Raw genomic sequence first — 19,414 nt, 5'->3', positions numbered from 1 at the left:
AATCCGGTTGGGGTTTAAGTATTCAGCCAGGGAGGTGGCTGTCGTGATGGTGAAAGAGCACCCCAGGTTGGAATGTCGGATTTTTTCAGATTACAGAGAACGCCGGACTTCAGACAAAATACATATATCCATATTAACGTTGCAATATGACCATTGCAGTAAAAGGTACTGTAAATAAATATATAAAAACATCTTTTGTAGCTACCGGAATTCCACAATCTCACATAATTCATTCGTGTTATAAAAACTGCCATTAAAAGCATTTATTGGTCAGATATGAATTTAGTCCCCATCAAAGGGGGCAAGAATGTAGGCTGTAAGGTGAAGTGTTACTTACCATACTTGACGTTCACTTGCAGGCCTCCGTTAGTTCCCAGGGCAATATACTTGACGTCGAAATGGTTAGGATCTTTGTATTCAAAGAGTTCGTGTCGAGAACCCGACCATTCACCAACTACTTTGATGTTGCCATCAGAATATTGAACCCTGAATGTAAATGTCCTCGAATCATAATAGTAATTGCTCTCGTATCCATGGTATCTAACATACCGGTGTTCATGGCGTTGGTGTCCCCAGTACGATGTACCAAGAGTCTGAAAAAATACATTGAAATTAACACATGAAAATGCAAAGTACGTCCTACCATGTTTGTAGGCGAGATAAGCCGAATATATACGATTTATGAGCAATCGGTGTTCTCGAGATCTTCCTTCTCTATACTGTTTCTCATTCTCCACTTCTCGCAGCATCTATCATCTGAGCGAAGTATTCCAATACAAATTCACGATTCGACATATATATCGAGAACTTACAAGAATCGAATAATTAATATTTTTTTATTCGAATACTCCCATCGCTAACACATACATACATATCTACATAATACGCTTTGGCACGACCATCTTTAAGGATTACACCCTGTTCATATCCGTGAGCACAATACCCGTCAAGAATATGCTGGCCCTTCATTCCTGCTATTTCAGAGTGGAAACAGAGGAAGACCTATTATCACGCAGTAAATCTCACTTGCCATATATTGTGGGTCCCTATCACCACGACATGGCGCGTCCTCAGTTTGCGGATAGAGGAGACGGCCTCCAGATATGGAGGGTAGCTGCGAATATATTGAATACGCAGTCGTGGACAGCCGATGAGGGATTGTCTCCAGCTTGGGGGTTCGACGAAGAGCTAATAACCCATCACCTTAAAAAACAACTTGTTACGAAACCTCAAAATAAGCCTGGAGAAAAATAGAGAATAAGGTGCTTAGGAAAATATTTGGGACTAAGAGAGATGAAGTTACAGGAGAATGGAGAAAGTTACACAACACAGAACTGCACGCATTGTATTCTTCACCTGACATAATTAGGAACATTAAATCCAGACGTTTGAGACGGGCAGGGCATGTAGCACGTATGGGCGAATCCAGAAATGCGTATAGAGTGTTAGTTGGGAGGCCGGAAGTAAAAATACCTTTGGGGAGGCCGAGACGTAGATGAGAAGATAGTATTAAAATGGATTTAAGGGAGGTGGAATATGCTGGTAGAGACTGGATTAATCTTGCTCAGGATAGGGACCAATGGCGGGCTTATGTGAGGGCGGCAATGAACCTCAAGGTTCCTTAAAAGTCAGTAAGTACATCTCACTTCACGATATGTGTCAAAGGAAGAACAATTGTTTGTAAACATCTTAACTCTGATTAGTGTAATATGTAACCAGTCAGCGATGTATGCAATGGAGAGGGGAAGGAACTGGTCACAATACCCCATTATTCTCCTGGCTTAGATGTCGCATGAGCGATGTCTTATTGGTGTCACTTATGAGATTTAAACCTGTCTTAGGACAGTTGACTAAACAAAAACAAACATTAAGTCGTATAGCCATATATACTGGTTTAGAACGTATTAAGAGAACTAATTGGCAGTTAGCGGTTATAACTAGAAATGGTACGCATACTATGTCCCTCACATCAAGGACTAACTAAATTGGAGATACACCAATATTTAAAAACCGCGTTTCCATATCGCTACCGGCCCTTGTAAGAAGGTTGTGGGGTTGGAAACGGCAGGGAATAATTCCATAAAAACTAGCTTTATTTTCACTCACCTTGGATTCGAGACTAGTGCACCATCTTGAACCCATGGAATAGGGAAGATTGTACGGATTGGCGCCTCCTCGAGAGCACTTGAGGAGTTGGCTGTTTCCGTTTGGTGTAAGATTTATAATGTACATGTCTGAAGATTTTATGTCACTTTTGTTGTCTGTCAGAAAGATTTTTAATTGCCCAGTCTTCTCTGATGTTGCGAAAGAAAATGTAAAATCCTTGAAGAAGATTATATCCTTTATAAGTGCACTTGTAGAGAGACTTCGTTCTTGTCCTTAAACAAATAATAAATTAATTGACCGGTTTCACCAACATTCGTTACATTTTGTTTCGCAAATTTCAAATCTATGGCATTTAATCTTCTAACGTCTAGTGAAACCGTCAAGGTAAGTACTGGTTAATTTGAACTCACGTGAGCAACAAATGACGATTAGTCACAAGAGTCTTTATTTCATTTATGGAACAGAAGCAAGAATTGGACTTTTTTCATTTCATTTCATTTAATGTATTCCCTAGATCTTACATTAGCATTAAAGCTTTAAGATGTGGAACAAGTCAAAATTTTAAAACATTAAAATTTTTTGGCGAGAGATAGTGAGATGAGATGAGGCCGAGGATTCGCCACAGATTACCTGGCATTTGACTTATGGTTGGGTAAAACTTTGGAAAGAACCCAACCAGGTAATCAGACCAAACTGGGATGAAGTGAGGTGAGGTTCAGGACTCGCCATAGACCAACCGGCATCCACCCCATGGTTGGAGAAAACCTCGGAAGAAACCAACCAATCACACCAAACGAGGGATTCAATACAAGCCCGAGCGCAGCTCCAGATCAGCAGGCCAGCGAGTTTGACGACTGAGCTGCATTGATAGCTCTACTACATAGCAATCATATTATTAAATATACAAACCTAAACGATTGTTCATCAGTTAAACTATAAAATAGCAAGTAAGTTAATTCAATTTAAAAACATAAACAATTCAAACAGTTAAGCTATACAAAAATTGATAATACATATCATGCAAATTACTTCAAATTACAAGCATAAACAATTCATCAGTTGAACTATACTGATTAATATTCAATTGAAAGCATACACTATATAAATATATACAGTACATAGTAAACAGATTAATTCAATTTACAAGCATACTTTCATTAAGCTATACAAAATTGCACAAGTGATATCAAGTAGATTAATTCAATTTATAATCATAAACAATTCATTAGATGAGCTATACAGACTACTATTCAATTTACAGCATATACAATTCATCAGTTAAGCTATACAGACTACTATTCAATTTACAGCAAATATATTTCATCAGCCAAACTATACAAATATATACAATACAAAGTAAACAGAGTACCGTAATTCAATTTACAAGTATATTTTCGTTAAGCTATTCACAATTGTACAATTCATATCAAGTAGATTAATTCAATTTATAAGCATAAACAATTCGTCAGTTGAGTTATACACACTACTATTCAATTTACAGCATAGCCTATACAATTCATAAATTAAGATAAACAAAAATATACAATCTATAGCAAACAGATTAAGTCAATATACAAACATATTTTAGATGAGCTATACAGAATTGCACATTTCATATCAAGAAGAAAAATTCAATTCACAAGCATAAACAATTCATCAGTTGTATAGAAGGTATGAGTATGTTTAAATTTGGTTAATTCTTTTCTAAACCTTTTCTTATGATCTTTCAAAGCTTTATGATAATTAGGCAGTGCATTGAAAATTGTAACACATGAATAGTGGAGCCCTTTTATAACAGCTTACACTAACAGAGGATAGATGAAGATCTGATTTATGTCTGGTATTAAAATTATGAATGTCTTGATTAGTACTCAATGTATCTTGGTTTTTAATATAAAATATAATTAGGGATCTGCTTGCTTTATATTGTACAATTTTGTACAGCTCAAGTGATGAATTGTATGTTGTGTAAACTGAATTAATCTGCTTGCTATATATAGTCCATATTTTTGTATAGCTCAACTGATGAATAATTGTTTATGGCTGAATAACTTTATGATATCTTTACTGTTCATTATCCGAAGGATACCACTTCGAAACTAGTCAGTCCGGTAAATTGCAAAAGTTAACGCAGTGAAGATATCAAAGTTATTCGGTGATTATAAGTGCTAAAAGAGTGTATCGAACAATGAATAACAATTGTTTATGATTGAATTATTGAAGTAATCTGCTTGATATGTATTGTCTATTTTTGTACAGCTCAGCTGATTTAATTATTTACGCTTGTAAATTGAATTAATCTGCTTGCTCGCTATGTATTGCATAATGTTATATAATTGGACTGATAAATTGTTTAAAACTTGTAAACTGAATTAATTTGATTGCCATATAATGTGTATTTTGGTATATTTCAACTGCTTGCTATGAACTGTATAGTCTTTTGTATAGTTCCACTTCTTGCTATATATTGTATATTCTTGTAGAGCTACCAGCGTCGCTCAGTCGGCAGACTCCCGTGTTGATCCGGAACTGCGCTCAGATTTGTGTTAGATTTCCGCTGAGGAGTGAGGTTAGAGTCCCAGATAATCGTTGAGTTTTTACCGATGTTTTTTCCCCAACCATAAGACAAATGTCAGATAATACATGGCGAATCCTCGGCTTCACCTCATCTCGCGAAGGTATTGTGTAACTCTTGATTTGTTCCACATCTCAAAGCTTAATAAATTAAATGAAAAATGACATTTCTGGTTGAAGTAGGAAATGGAAATGTTTAATTATTATGAACTACTGAGCTATCGTTCTACCGGACTCGCTTTGAGCGGCCATGGTTGCAGGCAATTCCGCTCGCCTGCCGATACTCCATCCCGCGCGGGCGGTTGTCGGCGAACCGACGAGAGCACACTAATTCTTATGCTTAAAGATAAATCCGATGAACAGACAAGGCTAACTTGGTACCTTTACTTTGCAAATTAAAAATTGTGAAAATTGCTATCTTTTCAAAGAATCTGTCGAAATTGTCCTTGTGCTTCGAGACAAATGTAGTGTCGTAACGAATTTTCATTCACAGGTTGCAACTCTGCTTACGTAATTTTGTCGCTGTGTGTGCTGACCCATAGCCGACTCCTGCTTATTGACCTAACTCAAAGAAGACCTTCGTGGCGAGCGTTCTAATTGAGCATTGATATCATCAAGCTGTTGCTATTTGAAAACGTGACGTGTTGAAAATATTTTGTATCCAATACCGTTCCTGTAGTTCTAAATTCTTTGACTGTTTTATAAACTGTACGTTTGTTAGGCGGATAAACCCCAGGAAAACGTTCCCGAAAATCTCTGCAACGCTGAGCAGGTGATTCCTTTTTTATAAAGTTACAACAAATGAAAATTCTTTCTTCTGTGCTACATTTCGGCACCATGATTCACGCTCTCACTCTTCCTATCTTGCATATCGCAATTATTGCCACCCGCTCGTGGTCGGGAGCGCCCTGCTTGGCCTCTGAAAGCGAGCCCGGGTAAAATGATGACTCTGGATATATTGCAACATAGGTAAACTATTTATAAGAACTTGCTCAAGTATCATCAAATGAAAATAGTAACAGAGGCACTTGCAAATGTCTACAGACGACCTGTGTTGTTTTCATAAATAGTTTCTTGGAAGGTTTGAAAGCTGAAGACTGATAGAGGTAGTTATAAAACAGAGTTAAATTTTGGGTGCATATATCTATACATGTTAAGGACACTTTGCTATACTGTTTTCGCTGTAAGAAAAATCCTAATGTAAACATAAGTACGTTGCTGTCATACCCGTGATTGGCTCCCAGTCGAAACACTCACACGACGCAGGAAAATATAGTTCTTACTTGGAAACCATAATTTTGTATTATTTGAAAATAAAAAAAATTGAATTCTAGTTGATGAAACATATAACTTCACTCATATGTAAAACGCTATGTAAAAGAAAAACTACTTTTATATTTTGTCATGTACTATGAACGCGGATGAATACGAACAGTAATACCGAGGTACTCTGTTCCTGTAACAAGCTGGCGTTACTTGACCTCGTAGTTCTTTACGTAAGCACGTGGTACTGAAGTCCGTGTGTGTGGTTATTAATCATAAGAGTGGAAACCCTCTCAAAAAACGGTCAAAAACAAAATAGTCTTAACTGTATATAATAAGCTAAGTGAGTTTTAATTACAGTAATTATAAAGTAAATGTTTCCTAAGCAAACGAATGCATAGTAGTGAGGTTAGGCCTACTTGACGAGTAACGGGAAATGTTTAACATGGAACAGAATGTACAACAGTAGGCGGGAACACGTACTGAGAATCTATGGCGCCAAACAACGGCCAATGAAGCCTCGCTTCAGTCACGTGCTATTGTTTATATTAGGATTTTTCTTACAGCGAAAAGATTATACGCATATGGAATGCGTGTTACTCTAATTATTAAACAGTTTCATACACCATAGCACTTTAAACACAATATTAACATAATGCTTTCATTGCTGGTTAATCGTATACCATGGTGTTCGTTGGATGCGAGTCTTGCGTGTTCGAGCCCGCCATAAGACAATGGATTTTAAAGAGAGATAAAATCCTAAGCATGTCTTCCTCCATGAGGGAGTTGTAGGTCCAGGTTAAATCAACAAAAAAACCTGTCACTAAGAGAGGACTACAGACAAAATTTGCCTGCCATTTGTATCCCACGTTGAATAACCTATGCAGTTGAAAGCATGAGAAATAAACAAAAACAACCACGAAGGAAAAATGACGGGAAACTATCCCAACACTGGAACAATACGAAATTATGCACACGATATGAAGCAGTCATCGGTTGTCGCAGCACATAATGCAGAAAGAAATCATAACGACGCGGAATGAAGATTTTGCAAATAAAAATACAACTAATTTTTAAGCTTTTGACTTTCGTGAAGATGCATTTTATGGTTATATGATTTAAACTGAAAATTGAAAAATAAGCAATACAACAAAATGTATGAATTCAAACCATCGGGAATCATACCTGTTACAATAAGCTGCGAAGCAGTAGGCGTAGCGTCAGCTATCTCGAACTTATTGTTCTTCCATTCACATTTACCAGTGGAAATAATGCATTTGTCAAAATCGACTCCGATATCTGGCTCTGAAATGTGGAAAAAGATACGGTGTTATATTTCGTTCAAAAGCAATGCCGAAGTTTTCAAACCTGCTAACGGTACACTGGAATGGTGAAATGCGGAGATGGGTACACTTTGCACCATTTCGACTCTTTCTCAGAGTTGTGTGACAGTTTATATTTTTGTTATTTATAACAGCAATTAAGATAAGTCAATCTCATTCTCTAATAGGCTTAAAGGGATGTTTCCAAAAACAATTTGAAACTTAATTTTAAATGACGTTAATAATAATAATAATAATAATAATAATAATAATAATAATAATATAAAAAATATTGATGTTACTATTATATTTGTTATGCAGAATGGTCACTGAAACGCTTCCAGGACTTTATGTCCAAAGTGTCTTGTCCACAGATAGCTTGCCCTGTTTTTCTTGTTCAAATACGTTTGGTCTAGTTTTACGTCCACTGATTTTTCGTCCAAATAAACGTTGGTCCCCTTATAATATGTCAATGTTCTTTGAATATATTTTTTAATTTAAACATTTAAACATTGGCAGATCACAAATATACTGAATTCTAGAAAACAGAAATTTCTGAGTGCTTGAAGAACAGTAAGTGTGTATAAATTAAAAAAAAAGTGATAGCAAACTTCTAATTAAAACTGAACATTTTGAATCATACCCATAAAAATTAATCAGACACACTACATGTTATTATAACAATGAGACATAAATATATATAACAATTATAATGTATGTCTACTGATTACATTTGTCCACATTAACATAGGTTCAGTTTTGAAAACGATTACTTTGTCCTTTACATTAGATTAGATTAAAATGAGGGGTCTAGAGCAGTGTTCCGTAACCGGTGTGCCACCACAAGGTGAAAGGTGTGACGCGAACTTTTACCTATTATCAGAGCGGGTAGAAGAGAAAGTGACGTTACTTCCTCTAGTTCAGTGGTTCGTCGCCGAGTGGCGCTAGTTCTGTTTTCCGTGCCCAGTTTCAAGATCACTATTCAAGTGAATGCAAAAGGTTTTTAAAAATAACCCATTAGATAGGAATGTATTGTAGAGTACTTAGTTACAATATTTTACTTCTTTAAAAATGTAATATTACCACATTAACAAATTGTGAGTTATATAACACAACCCTGAATAGTAAATATAATAATTAACCGAAAAATGGAACATTGTGCCGGCTTCAGCCAAAAATACGCAAAAAAAGTATAGCATCGCAAAACTGAACATTTTTATGGCAATAAAAAATATGCATTGACATGAAATTATAGTTCTTATACACAAGAAAGAATGTAATATGTTGAAGGAGAAACTTTATTTTCACCAATAGTTTTATCTACTATTTAGTCATTAGTTGCAGTTGTATCTAGTTTATACATAATTCAGGGGAACAAAACATATTACGTGCTACTTAGAATCATAAATTAAGCTTCGATATTATATCTATGCTAATGCAAGTTTTGATCTTTTGAAATACCTAAGTTATTTTGTGTTTTGTAAAATTAAAACAATTTGGTAGCACTGTATTAAGTAGTTGTATGCTACTTATTGGAGAATATTAAATTAACGACTTTTCCATGAGATCTATTACTTTCTCATATGCTCGGTTAGAAATCTCTTATGATGTGGAAACGTAATAAACAAATGTAATAACACTGTAAACCAGATTAAGTTCTAGCCTAGATGAAAAGTAGAATTATTCTGTACTTTTGTTACCGAAATAACTTACATTAATTACGACTAAAGTGCTATTATTAAAAACAAAATAATTAATTATTAAACATGTATATTTAATGAAGTGGAATCTAGGTGCTTGGAATCAATTAGGAGTTCACAATTAGCTCTTTAATACAGCACATTTTTTAACCGGCACATAGATTGAAAAATGTTCAGATGGAGAAAGTCTATGGTGATCATCACAAGATAATCATTTTCTAATTCCAAAATGTCGCTCTAGAGGATTCTGGTTAAATTTTTTCTGTCAGAATATATTTAAATCTGCTATCACACAAGAATTAATATATTTTGCTAGTGCTCTGAATTGTCACTCTAAATAATTCAAGGGTTCTTTCTTAGACAAACGTGTCCTTTGTATTGTCAATTACGTGTAATATATTTTCTATAATCGTGTAATGCTAGAATCCTTTGTACAGGGCAGACGAGGGAGCCTTTGAGTTCAGCGTATCTGCAAGATCGTTCATTCACCTTTGAATTCTTTTGTATTTTCACTTTCCTCGAACCCATCACAGTTTATCACCCTAAAAAATGTATCGATTTTGAAAAACTCACACTAAACAGCTGAAATGCTGGTCTGGAGTTCATTCACTGGAAGGAATTACGGTCAATTTAACTAGACATAATTTTGGGCATTCAGGTGTGGAGTAATGGCACATAAATGCATACAAGCGCATGATTAGCTAAGGTGTTCTGATTTTCGAGTGTCACATCCAATTATTTTTACTCGGATATTTAACTGGGTTATTTAGCGTACATTTAGTAGTTGCCCAAAATAGTTTTTCCATCTGTTCAGGACTGAATGAGAGTCTGCAAGCAAGTCACCATTCTCATCCTTGATCACGTTTACCCTTGTCTGATATCCGTTCTTAAATTCCTTTATACCCTTAAATAAATCTTTAATGTTTTTATTCTTACTATTTGTTTCTACCTCATTCAGTTTTTCCTTCAAGTAACCTCTCTCTTTATTCCTAAGTGTACGACTTGCTTCCCGTCTTTCATTGAAATAATTATCTCTATTCTCCTCAACTGGATCCTTGTAAGAATTTCAATTTTGCCTGTTTCCTTCTTTCTACTACCATGCAACAATCTTAATCAAACCAGTTTCTGTTTCCTAGTTTCATAATAACCTATGCTCTGCTCAGCTGCAATTTTTATACTATCTCTGATATTTTCCCACACGCTATTAACATCTAACTCTTTCTCAACTTCGTCGGAACTTCCTAAACTGACAAACCTATTCGAAATTTCGACCTGACAATGTTGCTTAGTTTCATCGTCCTTTAATTTCAGAATATTGAATTTACTGATATTAACTTGTTGCTCTACTCGCTTGGCTACTGATAGTCTTTCTCTTAATTCTCCAATTTTACCAAATAATGGTCAGATTACCGTCTGTTCCCCTGAAAGTTCGAATGTCTACTATACTAGTATGTCTCCGTTTATCTATCAAGATGTGATCTATTTGATTGTGTGTCAATCCATCTGGAGAAATCTAAGTATACTTATGTATATCTTTATCGGGGAATGTTGTACTTTTGACAATTAAATTTTTTGATGTGGCAAAGTTGATTAACCTAACTCCATTGTCATTACTAGTTACGTGTAGGCTCTCTTTTCCAATAGTTGGTTTAAAACATCCCCTCGTCCTACTTTAACGTTGAAATCCTCCAATAAAATTTTCATGTGATATCTAGATAACTGATCAAAAATACGTTCCAATTCCTCATAGAAGCTATCCTTTATATAGTCTTTCTCGTTTGTAGGGACGTGAGCATTTATAACTACGATATCGCACTATCTACCCTTAAGTACTAAATATGATAACCTGTCACTGATAAATTCGACCTTTTTTACTGCTGATTTTATTCTTTTATAAAAAAAAAGAATCCTGTTCCTAATTGGTGATAATGGTTTCCTTCCCCATAATACAACAAGTAATCTCCTATTTGTGATATGCCATTCCCATCTAACCTAACCTCTTGTACTCCCACGAAGTCTATTCTATATCTCGCTAGTTCTTTTGCTACTAATGTTACCCCTCCTGTTCTATAAAGACTAGTTACGTTTCATGTACCAAATCTCATATAGTTATTCCTTTGCTGTGGTGGTGCCAGAGAATCAGTCCCATTCCGAGGCTTATTGTAAGGATTCGTAATAAGCTGCTTTTTACGTTGATGGGTTGTTAGCCCTTCGCCCAACCCCCAAGCTGGAGGACCATTCATTAAAGGCTGTACACGATTGCTTATTCAATATTGGTGTTACGGATAACTTAGACCCAGAATTTGACAATGAAATCATGAAATCTGCAATCACGTAACATCATAATGGAACGAATGGAGCACAATGAATATAACTGCAGCACATATAGCCTTTATTCACTAAATAAAGGAGAACTTTAGCTTCACTCTCCTATGCTTGACTCAAATATTTCGAAAACTGCACTTACACCACTTGTGCTTTAGACCCCTCAATTGAAGTAAGACTTAGGAATCAGGTTAGTTATACTTTAACAATGATTTACTGTGTTTCTCCCGTGTTCATCGTTCCTATATATAAAATTTAGTCGCTTTAAGAAGATACTGCAGCTTTCTTACAAGGTTTTTCGTTTTAAGGCTAATTTGAATTGATGTAACCTAGTTTAATTGCACATTTTATTACCCAAGTTATATTTCACTATTTCACTACCATTTTCTAGAAATTTAGATGTCTATTCTGTTTCCAACAATCTGAAATTTGTATTTGGATAATAATCGTCATTATTTCTATAGAAATTTCCAGCACTTCTTATTATAAATATAAACAATTATGAAATTTCTAATTTCTTCGAAGAGAGGATGCCAAATTTCATGTACCATTTTCGCTCTGAAAATAGGGATAAAACCATAAAATATTGGAGATGTGAAAGACGAGACATATACAATGTAAGGTGCAAAACGAACTTTGAAATCGAAAACCAAATAATTATTTTCAAGATTAGAAACAATAGCTACACAACTTACTAACTCCGCTGATGTAAAAGTACAGCACAGCGCTTGAAACGCAGAGCTTACGATCAACCTAACGAACCTCCGACAGCAGTACTACGAGAAAATCTTGTCAGAATTAACCAAGACGAGTTATTTATGGTTTTACCGAGAAAATACTTTGCATACAATGGTAAATCGAGCTCAAAATGTAAACATATCGACAAGATTCTTACACGACTAGGGATTTTAGGTCATTAAAAATAAACTTTTAGGCACCTAAAATAGGCTCTAAAAATATCAAAACAAGCACTAAAATATGGTCTTAGACACACAAAAATAGAATTTCGGGCAACTAAAAATACGATTTTATCCACCAAAAATGTGTTTCTATCCACTCAAATTACAATAGCTATAAAAATACAATAAATTAGTGTACGGCAGTGGTTCCTAAACTTTTTGAAAGCGCGACCCACTTTCCGGCGAGACACTTGTTTACGACCTCCACTACCATACTGATACTTAATCCTATTCGAAAAATACAAAAGCCTGTAAAGTTGAAAATAACAATAACTTTACTAAAAATAATGGATACCTTCCAACTTCTAATGAACCGGTACTTGCAAGACGAGAAATGGGAATATGCAATGCAAAACCTATTTTCCAATTCTCTTTGACTTCTTAGACTGCCCTTCCTTGCTAATATACAGTATTTTTCGAACATTAATCACTTTGAATGGTAGTTTGCTAGGCCAAGCCAAGATGTTAACATAATAACAGCCAGAGATAAAATCGACGAATATAATCTGGTTGCCATAGCTTGACAAAAAGAAATTTGATTATTCATTTCAGTGTATTAAAAAACTGATAAAAAAATTCAGCTGTTTGTTTTTGCGGACATGCAATTAAGTTTGCACAATTTTTAACAGACTCGAAAAACTCCAAATAATTGCGACAGTTACTGATGGATGCTGGATTCGTTTTTAAACAGTTGCGTTCTTAAAAAAAAATAATGTTAAGGAAAGACTCACTGAAATATGTACATTTCCCCAAAAAGGAATGAGACGACTCTCGGTCGTCGAAAGTTGAAGTTACACAGCGCGGTTCACTCGATATCGACGTAGCCAGGAAGACATCTGGTCGTGCATGCGTAGGCCTATTTTCATCCTATTCCAAAGTACACACTACTGCAAAATGTTATCAGTTGTGTATTTATTTCTGGTGTAGGTCTCTTTCACGTCCGTGATAGTTTACCTTTCATGAAAGACTGAAATATACCGTTTAATACAAAAGTCATTCGCCAAAGTGGGAGAACAATATTAATTTTGAACTGACAAATGTAAACTCACGGCAAAGACAACAAGGAACATTGTAAGAATCACGATAAAGACAACAGGAACCACGACAAGGACAAAGATCAGGACCACGATAAAATATTACAAGAAACACGACAAACACCACGACAAGGATTATGATCAATATCACGACATGGACCACGATGGGGATTACAAAGACCAGAACAACGAAAATGACTATTAGAAAGACGATAAGGACAAAGATTAGTAACACGGTAATATACATGGACGACGATGAGGATTACAAAGACCAGAAGAACGAAAATGACTATTAGAAAGAAACAAAGACCACGCTAAGGACAAAGATCAGTAACACGGTAATATACGACAAGAAACAAGACAAACACCACGACTAGAATTACGATAAATACTACGACATGAATCACGATAAGGACTATGACAAAGACCAGGACCACGAAAAGGACTACTAGAAACAAAAGGACAATGATAAGGACCACAACAAAGATATCAACGAACTTCATAAGGACCACGAAAAGGACAAAGATATCAACGCAAGGACCACAATAAGAACCATAATAATGACGACATGAACCATGGTAAGGAAAACGATAAGGATCGCAACATGGACCACGACAAGAAGCACAATAAGGACTATACGGACATGAAACACGACAAGCTTCAAAATAAGGGTCACTATAAGGATCTCAATATGGATCTTGATAAGGAACACTTCAAGGACCAGGATAAGGTTTACAAGAACGAGGATAAGGATCACAACATGGACCACGACAAGAAGCACAATAAGGACTATACGACTGAGTCCACGGTAAGGGTCACGACATGAAACACGACAAGCTTCAAAATAAGGGTCACTATAAGGATCTCAATATGGATCTTGATAAGGAACACTTCAAGGACCAGGATAAGGTTTACAAGAACGAGGATAAGGATCACAACATGGACCACGATAAGGATCACAACTACGATCAGGATAAGGATCACGGCGTGAACCATGACAAGCACCATGACAAGGATCACGATAAGGACTGCGACATGGGACACTTTAAGGATCATATAGACCACGATTAACATCAGGAAAAAGATCACGATAAGGATCACGACATGAACAACGAAAAACAAAACAAGGATTATGGTAGAAACCACGACATGGACCACGATAAGGACTTCGAAATTCACCAAGATAAGGACCATGACAAAAACAAGAAAAACCACTATAAAGACCATCACAAGGACAAGTGGAACATAAAGACCATTACAATAGCCAGAAGCATTACGATAAGGACCATGGAGAAATCAAGGACCGCTCTAACGGTTGCGATAAAGAAAAGGACCATGATAAAGATCACGACCTAGACCACGATAAGGACTATGGCATGGAGAATGATAAGTTCCAGGATAATGATCACGTCAAGGACCACAAAAGGACTATCACAAGAATCAAGAAAGAACCATGAAAGGACCACGAAAGTATCGCGATAAGGACTGCGTCAAAGATAATAAGAACCACAAGGACAAAGCAAAGACAAGGGCCACGATAAGGATGACGATATGGTCCACAAAAAACACTTTGATAGGGATCACTATAAGGACCATGACAATGGTCACAAGGAGGATTATGATAGAGATCACAAGGACCACGATTACGATAAGAACTATGAAAATGTGTAATAGTTTGTTATATTTTCAGTCGTAGGCCTACAGAACTAATAATTATTACAATGTAAACTAAATTTATTTCCTATATATTATAGGCCTACATTTGTTTTACATCACTGGTTGTTCTGTATTATATTGTATACGACCTCATTCTAGTGCCGAGATCAAAGCATCCATGGAAATCTACCTCCATGTCCATTTGTGCCTCACGACAGTATGGGAGTGCTTTTACCTTTACTGTAGCTACTCTAGTTAGCTACTTACACACCCCTATCCCTGTTGTTTACATTTCCACATTACTTGGTATGTGTCATCCACCACTCCTTCTAGACAAGCTATAATCGCAGTGTGCACACATTGCAGGAAACGGAATATTTATCAGGGCTCTGTTTATTATGTGCTAAATGAAAACGCCGTATTATGTTCTATATAAAAATTCTTCGCAATGTGCCATTGCTGTATTATGTGCTACATGAAAATCTCTTCCTAATTCTGCACTGCTGTATTATACAATAGGCCTATAATGAAAGGGCATGGCAATGCAGAACATATGAAAAGTCATTGTTCTCCTTCGACAGAAACTCTCCATTTAAAACAGCTTGTACATATTATAATTCCAGAAGCATTTATAATTAATTGCCTTGTAATTTGTTATTCATAATTTGTGTTCATAACCACATAGTAATTTGGGAACATTATTCATATACGGTGAGATAGTACATTATAAAATGCAAGTGAAGCGTCCTAAATCCGTTACTTTTTCTCATACATTTATGTAAATTGTAAACGATCTATGCATAGAAATTGGATCCAAGTAAGACGAGTGTATCATTTACAGAAAAATTCGCAATGCTTAGGATGTTGAGGCGATTCAATGTGATCTTGATAAAAATCTGTAAACTGGACTGTAATAAATAAGATGAACATCAACGAACAAAAGTAAGCAATAACTTTTTGGAAAAAGATAAAGGAAATTCGTCTTAATTAAGAAATAGATCGGGAGGCAGTTCCGCAAAAGGACTGTTGTAAATATTTAGGAGTTTGAGCTCGCACATGGGAAAACCAAACTGATTATATTATCATGATGTACCGAAGTACATACGATATTTCCGTGCAGATATTCCGCTTCATCATATGATGAAAGATGAGTGGAACGGAGAAAAATTCTCTCCGGCACAGGGATTTAAACTCAGGTTTTCAGCTCTACGTGCTGATGCTCTATCCACTAAGCCGCACTGGATTCCCATCCCGATGTCGGATCGAATCTTCTCAGTTTGACTCATCTTTCAACATATGATGAAGCAGAATATCTGCACGGAAATATCATATGTACTTCGGTACATCATAATAATATATGATATGCAAAAAATAATCACTTTGTGGTTTAAGACGGCGCTTATTCCGTCGGATCCTGACCACCTAGTCACTCATAACGAGTGCACCTCTGCACATATGTGGAGGTTGTGCCACTGTCATACATCTATGATGCAGTGCATGAGGGTAGGCCACTAGAGGGAACCCAACAGGTGGAACTTAAACTGAGAGGATTCGATCCGACATCGGGATGGGAATCCGTAGTGGCTTAGTGAATAGAGCATCAGCACGTAGAGCTGAAAACCCGGGTTCAAATCCCGGTGCCGGAGAGAATTTTTCTCTGTTCGACTCACCTTTCATCAATTTGATTATGTTAAGAGAAAAACATGGATGGCGTTGTATTTTGTGATGAGAATCCTTATAAAGCTAGCCCGAAGTCAAAAGAAGTAGCATACTCGTACGTGTCGTTAGTACATCCTATGATGGAATATGGGGCAGCATGTTGGCATCCTTATAGAACAAACCAAATTAAGTCATTAGAAAGAATCCAGACGGCCGAATTTGTTAAAGACAAAATTGGACAAGACAAGGAAATTGTCAGAGAATTAGAATGGAAACTATTAGAAACTAGGCGAAGGCGAGGTAGTTTATGAGCATTAGGGCCTATATGGGTCAAATAGCACTGGTAGATATCATTATCAGGGTTAGTAAGTTCATGCATTTGCATATTTTTTTAACATTGTTATTGATATGCTGATAAAGTGATATGCCGATAAAGTGATTTGAATTTTTTAGTGTCCTGGATGAATTTTAATATTCATATTAATGCATATTTATTTATTCTTTTAAATTACTGCGTCATAGGTTATCATGAAACTAAGAAAAATAAACCATGGTTTGACGAAGATTGTTCCATTGCAGTAGATAGAAGGAAACAGGCAAAATTGAAATTCTTACAGGATCCAATTGAGGAGAATAGAGATAATTATTTCAATGAAAGACGGGAAGCAAGTCGTACACTTAGAAATAAAAAGAGAGATTACTTGAAGGAAAAACTGAATGAGGTAAAAACAAATACTAAGAATAAAAACATTCGAGATTTATATAAGGGTATAAAGGAATTTAGAAATGGATATCAGGCAAGGGTAAACGTGATCAAGGATGAGAATGGTGACTTGCTTGCAGACTCTCATTCAATTCTTAACAGATGGAAAAACTATTTTGGACAGCTACTAAATATACATAGGCCAAGTAAAAATGATCGGGACGAAATTCAAATACAAATTGCTGAGCCATTTATACCGGAACCCACACTTTCTGAAGTCGAAATTGCGATAGAAAATCTGAAAAAGTACAAGTCTCCAGGTATTGATCAAATTCCAGCAGAATTAATACAAGAGGGTGGAAGCGCATTATCTAGCGAAATTTATAAACTTGTACTTACAATTTGGGAAAAGGAAATTGTACCAGAACAATGGAAGGAGTCCATAATCGTACCTATTTTTAAGAAGGGGGACAAGACTAACTGTAGTAACTTTAGAGGAATATCACTTTTGTTGACGTCGTACAAAATTTTGTCGAATATCCTTTTGAGAAGATTAACTCCATATGTAGATGAAATTATTGGGGATCATCAGTGTGGTTTCAGGCGTAATACATCGACTATTGATCAGATTTTTTGTATTCGACAGATATTGGAGAAAAAATGAGAGTATAAGGGTACAGTACATCAGTTATTCATAGATTTCAAAAAGGCGTATCACTCGGTTAAGAGAGAAGTTTTATATAATATTCTTATTGAATTTGGTATTCCCAAGAAACTAGTTCAATTAATTAAAATGTGTCTTAGTGAAACTTACAGCAGAGTCCGTATAGGCCAGTTTCTATCTGATGCTTTTCCAATTCACTGCGGGCTAAAGCAGGGAGATGCACTATCACCTTTAATTTTTAACTTCGCTCTAGAATATGCCATTAGGAAAGTTCAGGATAACAGACAGGGTTTGGAATTGAACGGGTTACATCAGCTTCTTGTCTATGCGGATGACGTGAATATGTTAGGAGAAAATCCACAAACGATTAGGGAAAACGCGGAAATTATACTTGAAGCAAGTAAAGAGATAGGGTTGGAAGTAAATCCCGAAAAGACTAAGTATAAGATGTCTCGTGATCAGAATATTGTACGAAATGGAACTATACAAGTTGGGGATTTATCCTTCGAAGAGGTGGAAAAATTCAAATATCTTGGAGCAACAGTAATAAATGTAAATGACACTCGGGAGGAAATTAAACGAAGAATAAATATGGGAAATGCGTGTTATTATTCGGTTGAGAAGCTTTTGTCATCCAGTCTGCTGTCAAAAAATCTGAAAGTTAGAATTTATAAAACAGTTATATTACCGGTTGTTCTGTATGGCTGTGAAACTTGGACTCACTTTGAGAGAGGAACAGAGATTGAGGGTTTTTGGGAATAAGGTTCTTAGGAAAATATTTGGGGCTAAGAGGGATGAAGTTACAGGATAATGGAGAAAGTTACACAACACAGAACTGCACGCATTGTATTCTTCACCTGACATAATTAGGAAGATTAAATGCAGACGTTTGAGATTGGCAGGGCATGTAGCACGTATGGGCGAATCCAGAAATGCATATAGAGTGTTAGTTGGGAGGCCAGAGGGGAAAAGACCTTTGGGGAGGCCGAGACGTAGATGGGAAGATAATATTAAAATGGATTTGAGGGAGGTGGGATATGATGGTAGGGACTGGATTAATCTTGCTCAGGATAGGGACCGATGGCGGGCTTATGTGAGGGCGGCAATGAACCTCCGGGTTCCTTAAAAGCCAGTAAGTAAGTAAGTATTAAAATATGTTTATTTGGCATATTTTAACATTCAAATGTAAAAAGATATCTTCAAAACGACTTCAAAATATGTTATTTTAGTGGACTGGTTATTATTTTATTGCCCTCGATTGAAGGAGATAACAAAAATAAGATGCTGCATCATAACATAACATCAGTATCTGAAGAGTGACAATATTCTCTAATGTTGAAGTATAGTGGCGTTCAGTGAACTTGATTTAGTGACCAAATGTTAGCAGTCCTAGTGGTTTTTCGTGTGAAGCCATTCAGTATAAAAATGCTTCACACTTAAGCCCATTAA

At 36.0% G+C, this 19,414-nt stretch overlaps 1 protein-coding gene across 1 annotated transcript in view; it reads right to left on the bottom strand.

The window, feature by feature from the left end:
* LOC138710486 (uncharacterized) overlaps window positions 1-19,414 on the bottom strand; it is a 157,018-nt gene that overhangs the window by 100,817 nt on the left and 36,787 nt on the right. The window contains exons 4-6 of the mRNA XM_069841415.1: window positions 7,129-7,248; window positions 2,107-2,378; window positions 338-593 (exon numbers count right to left, since the gene is read on the bottom strand). Coding sequence (XP_069697516.1) covers window positions 338-593; window positions 2,107-2,378; window positions 7,129-7,248 — 648 coding nt within the window. The remainder of the gene's footprint in view (window positions 1-337; window positions 594-2,106; window positions 2,379-7,128; window positions 7,249-19,414) is intronic.

Source organism: Periplaneta americana, chromosome 12, assembly GCF_040183065.1.
Source record: "Periplaneta americana isolate PAMFEO1 chromosome 12, P.americana_PAMFEO1_priV1, whole genome shotgun sequence".
NCBI classification, from domain to species: Eukaryota; Metazoa; Arthropoda; class Insecta; order Blattodea; family Blattidae; genus Periplaneta; species Periplaneta americana.
This window is presented reverse-complemented; position numbering and strand designations above follow the sequence as displayed.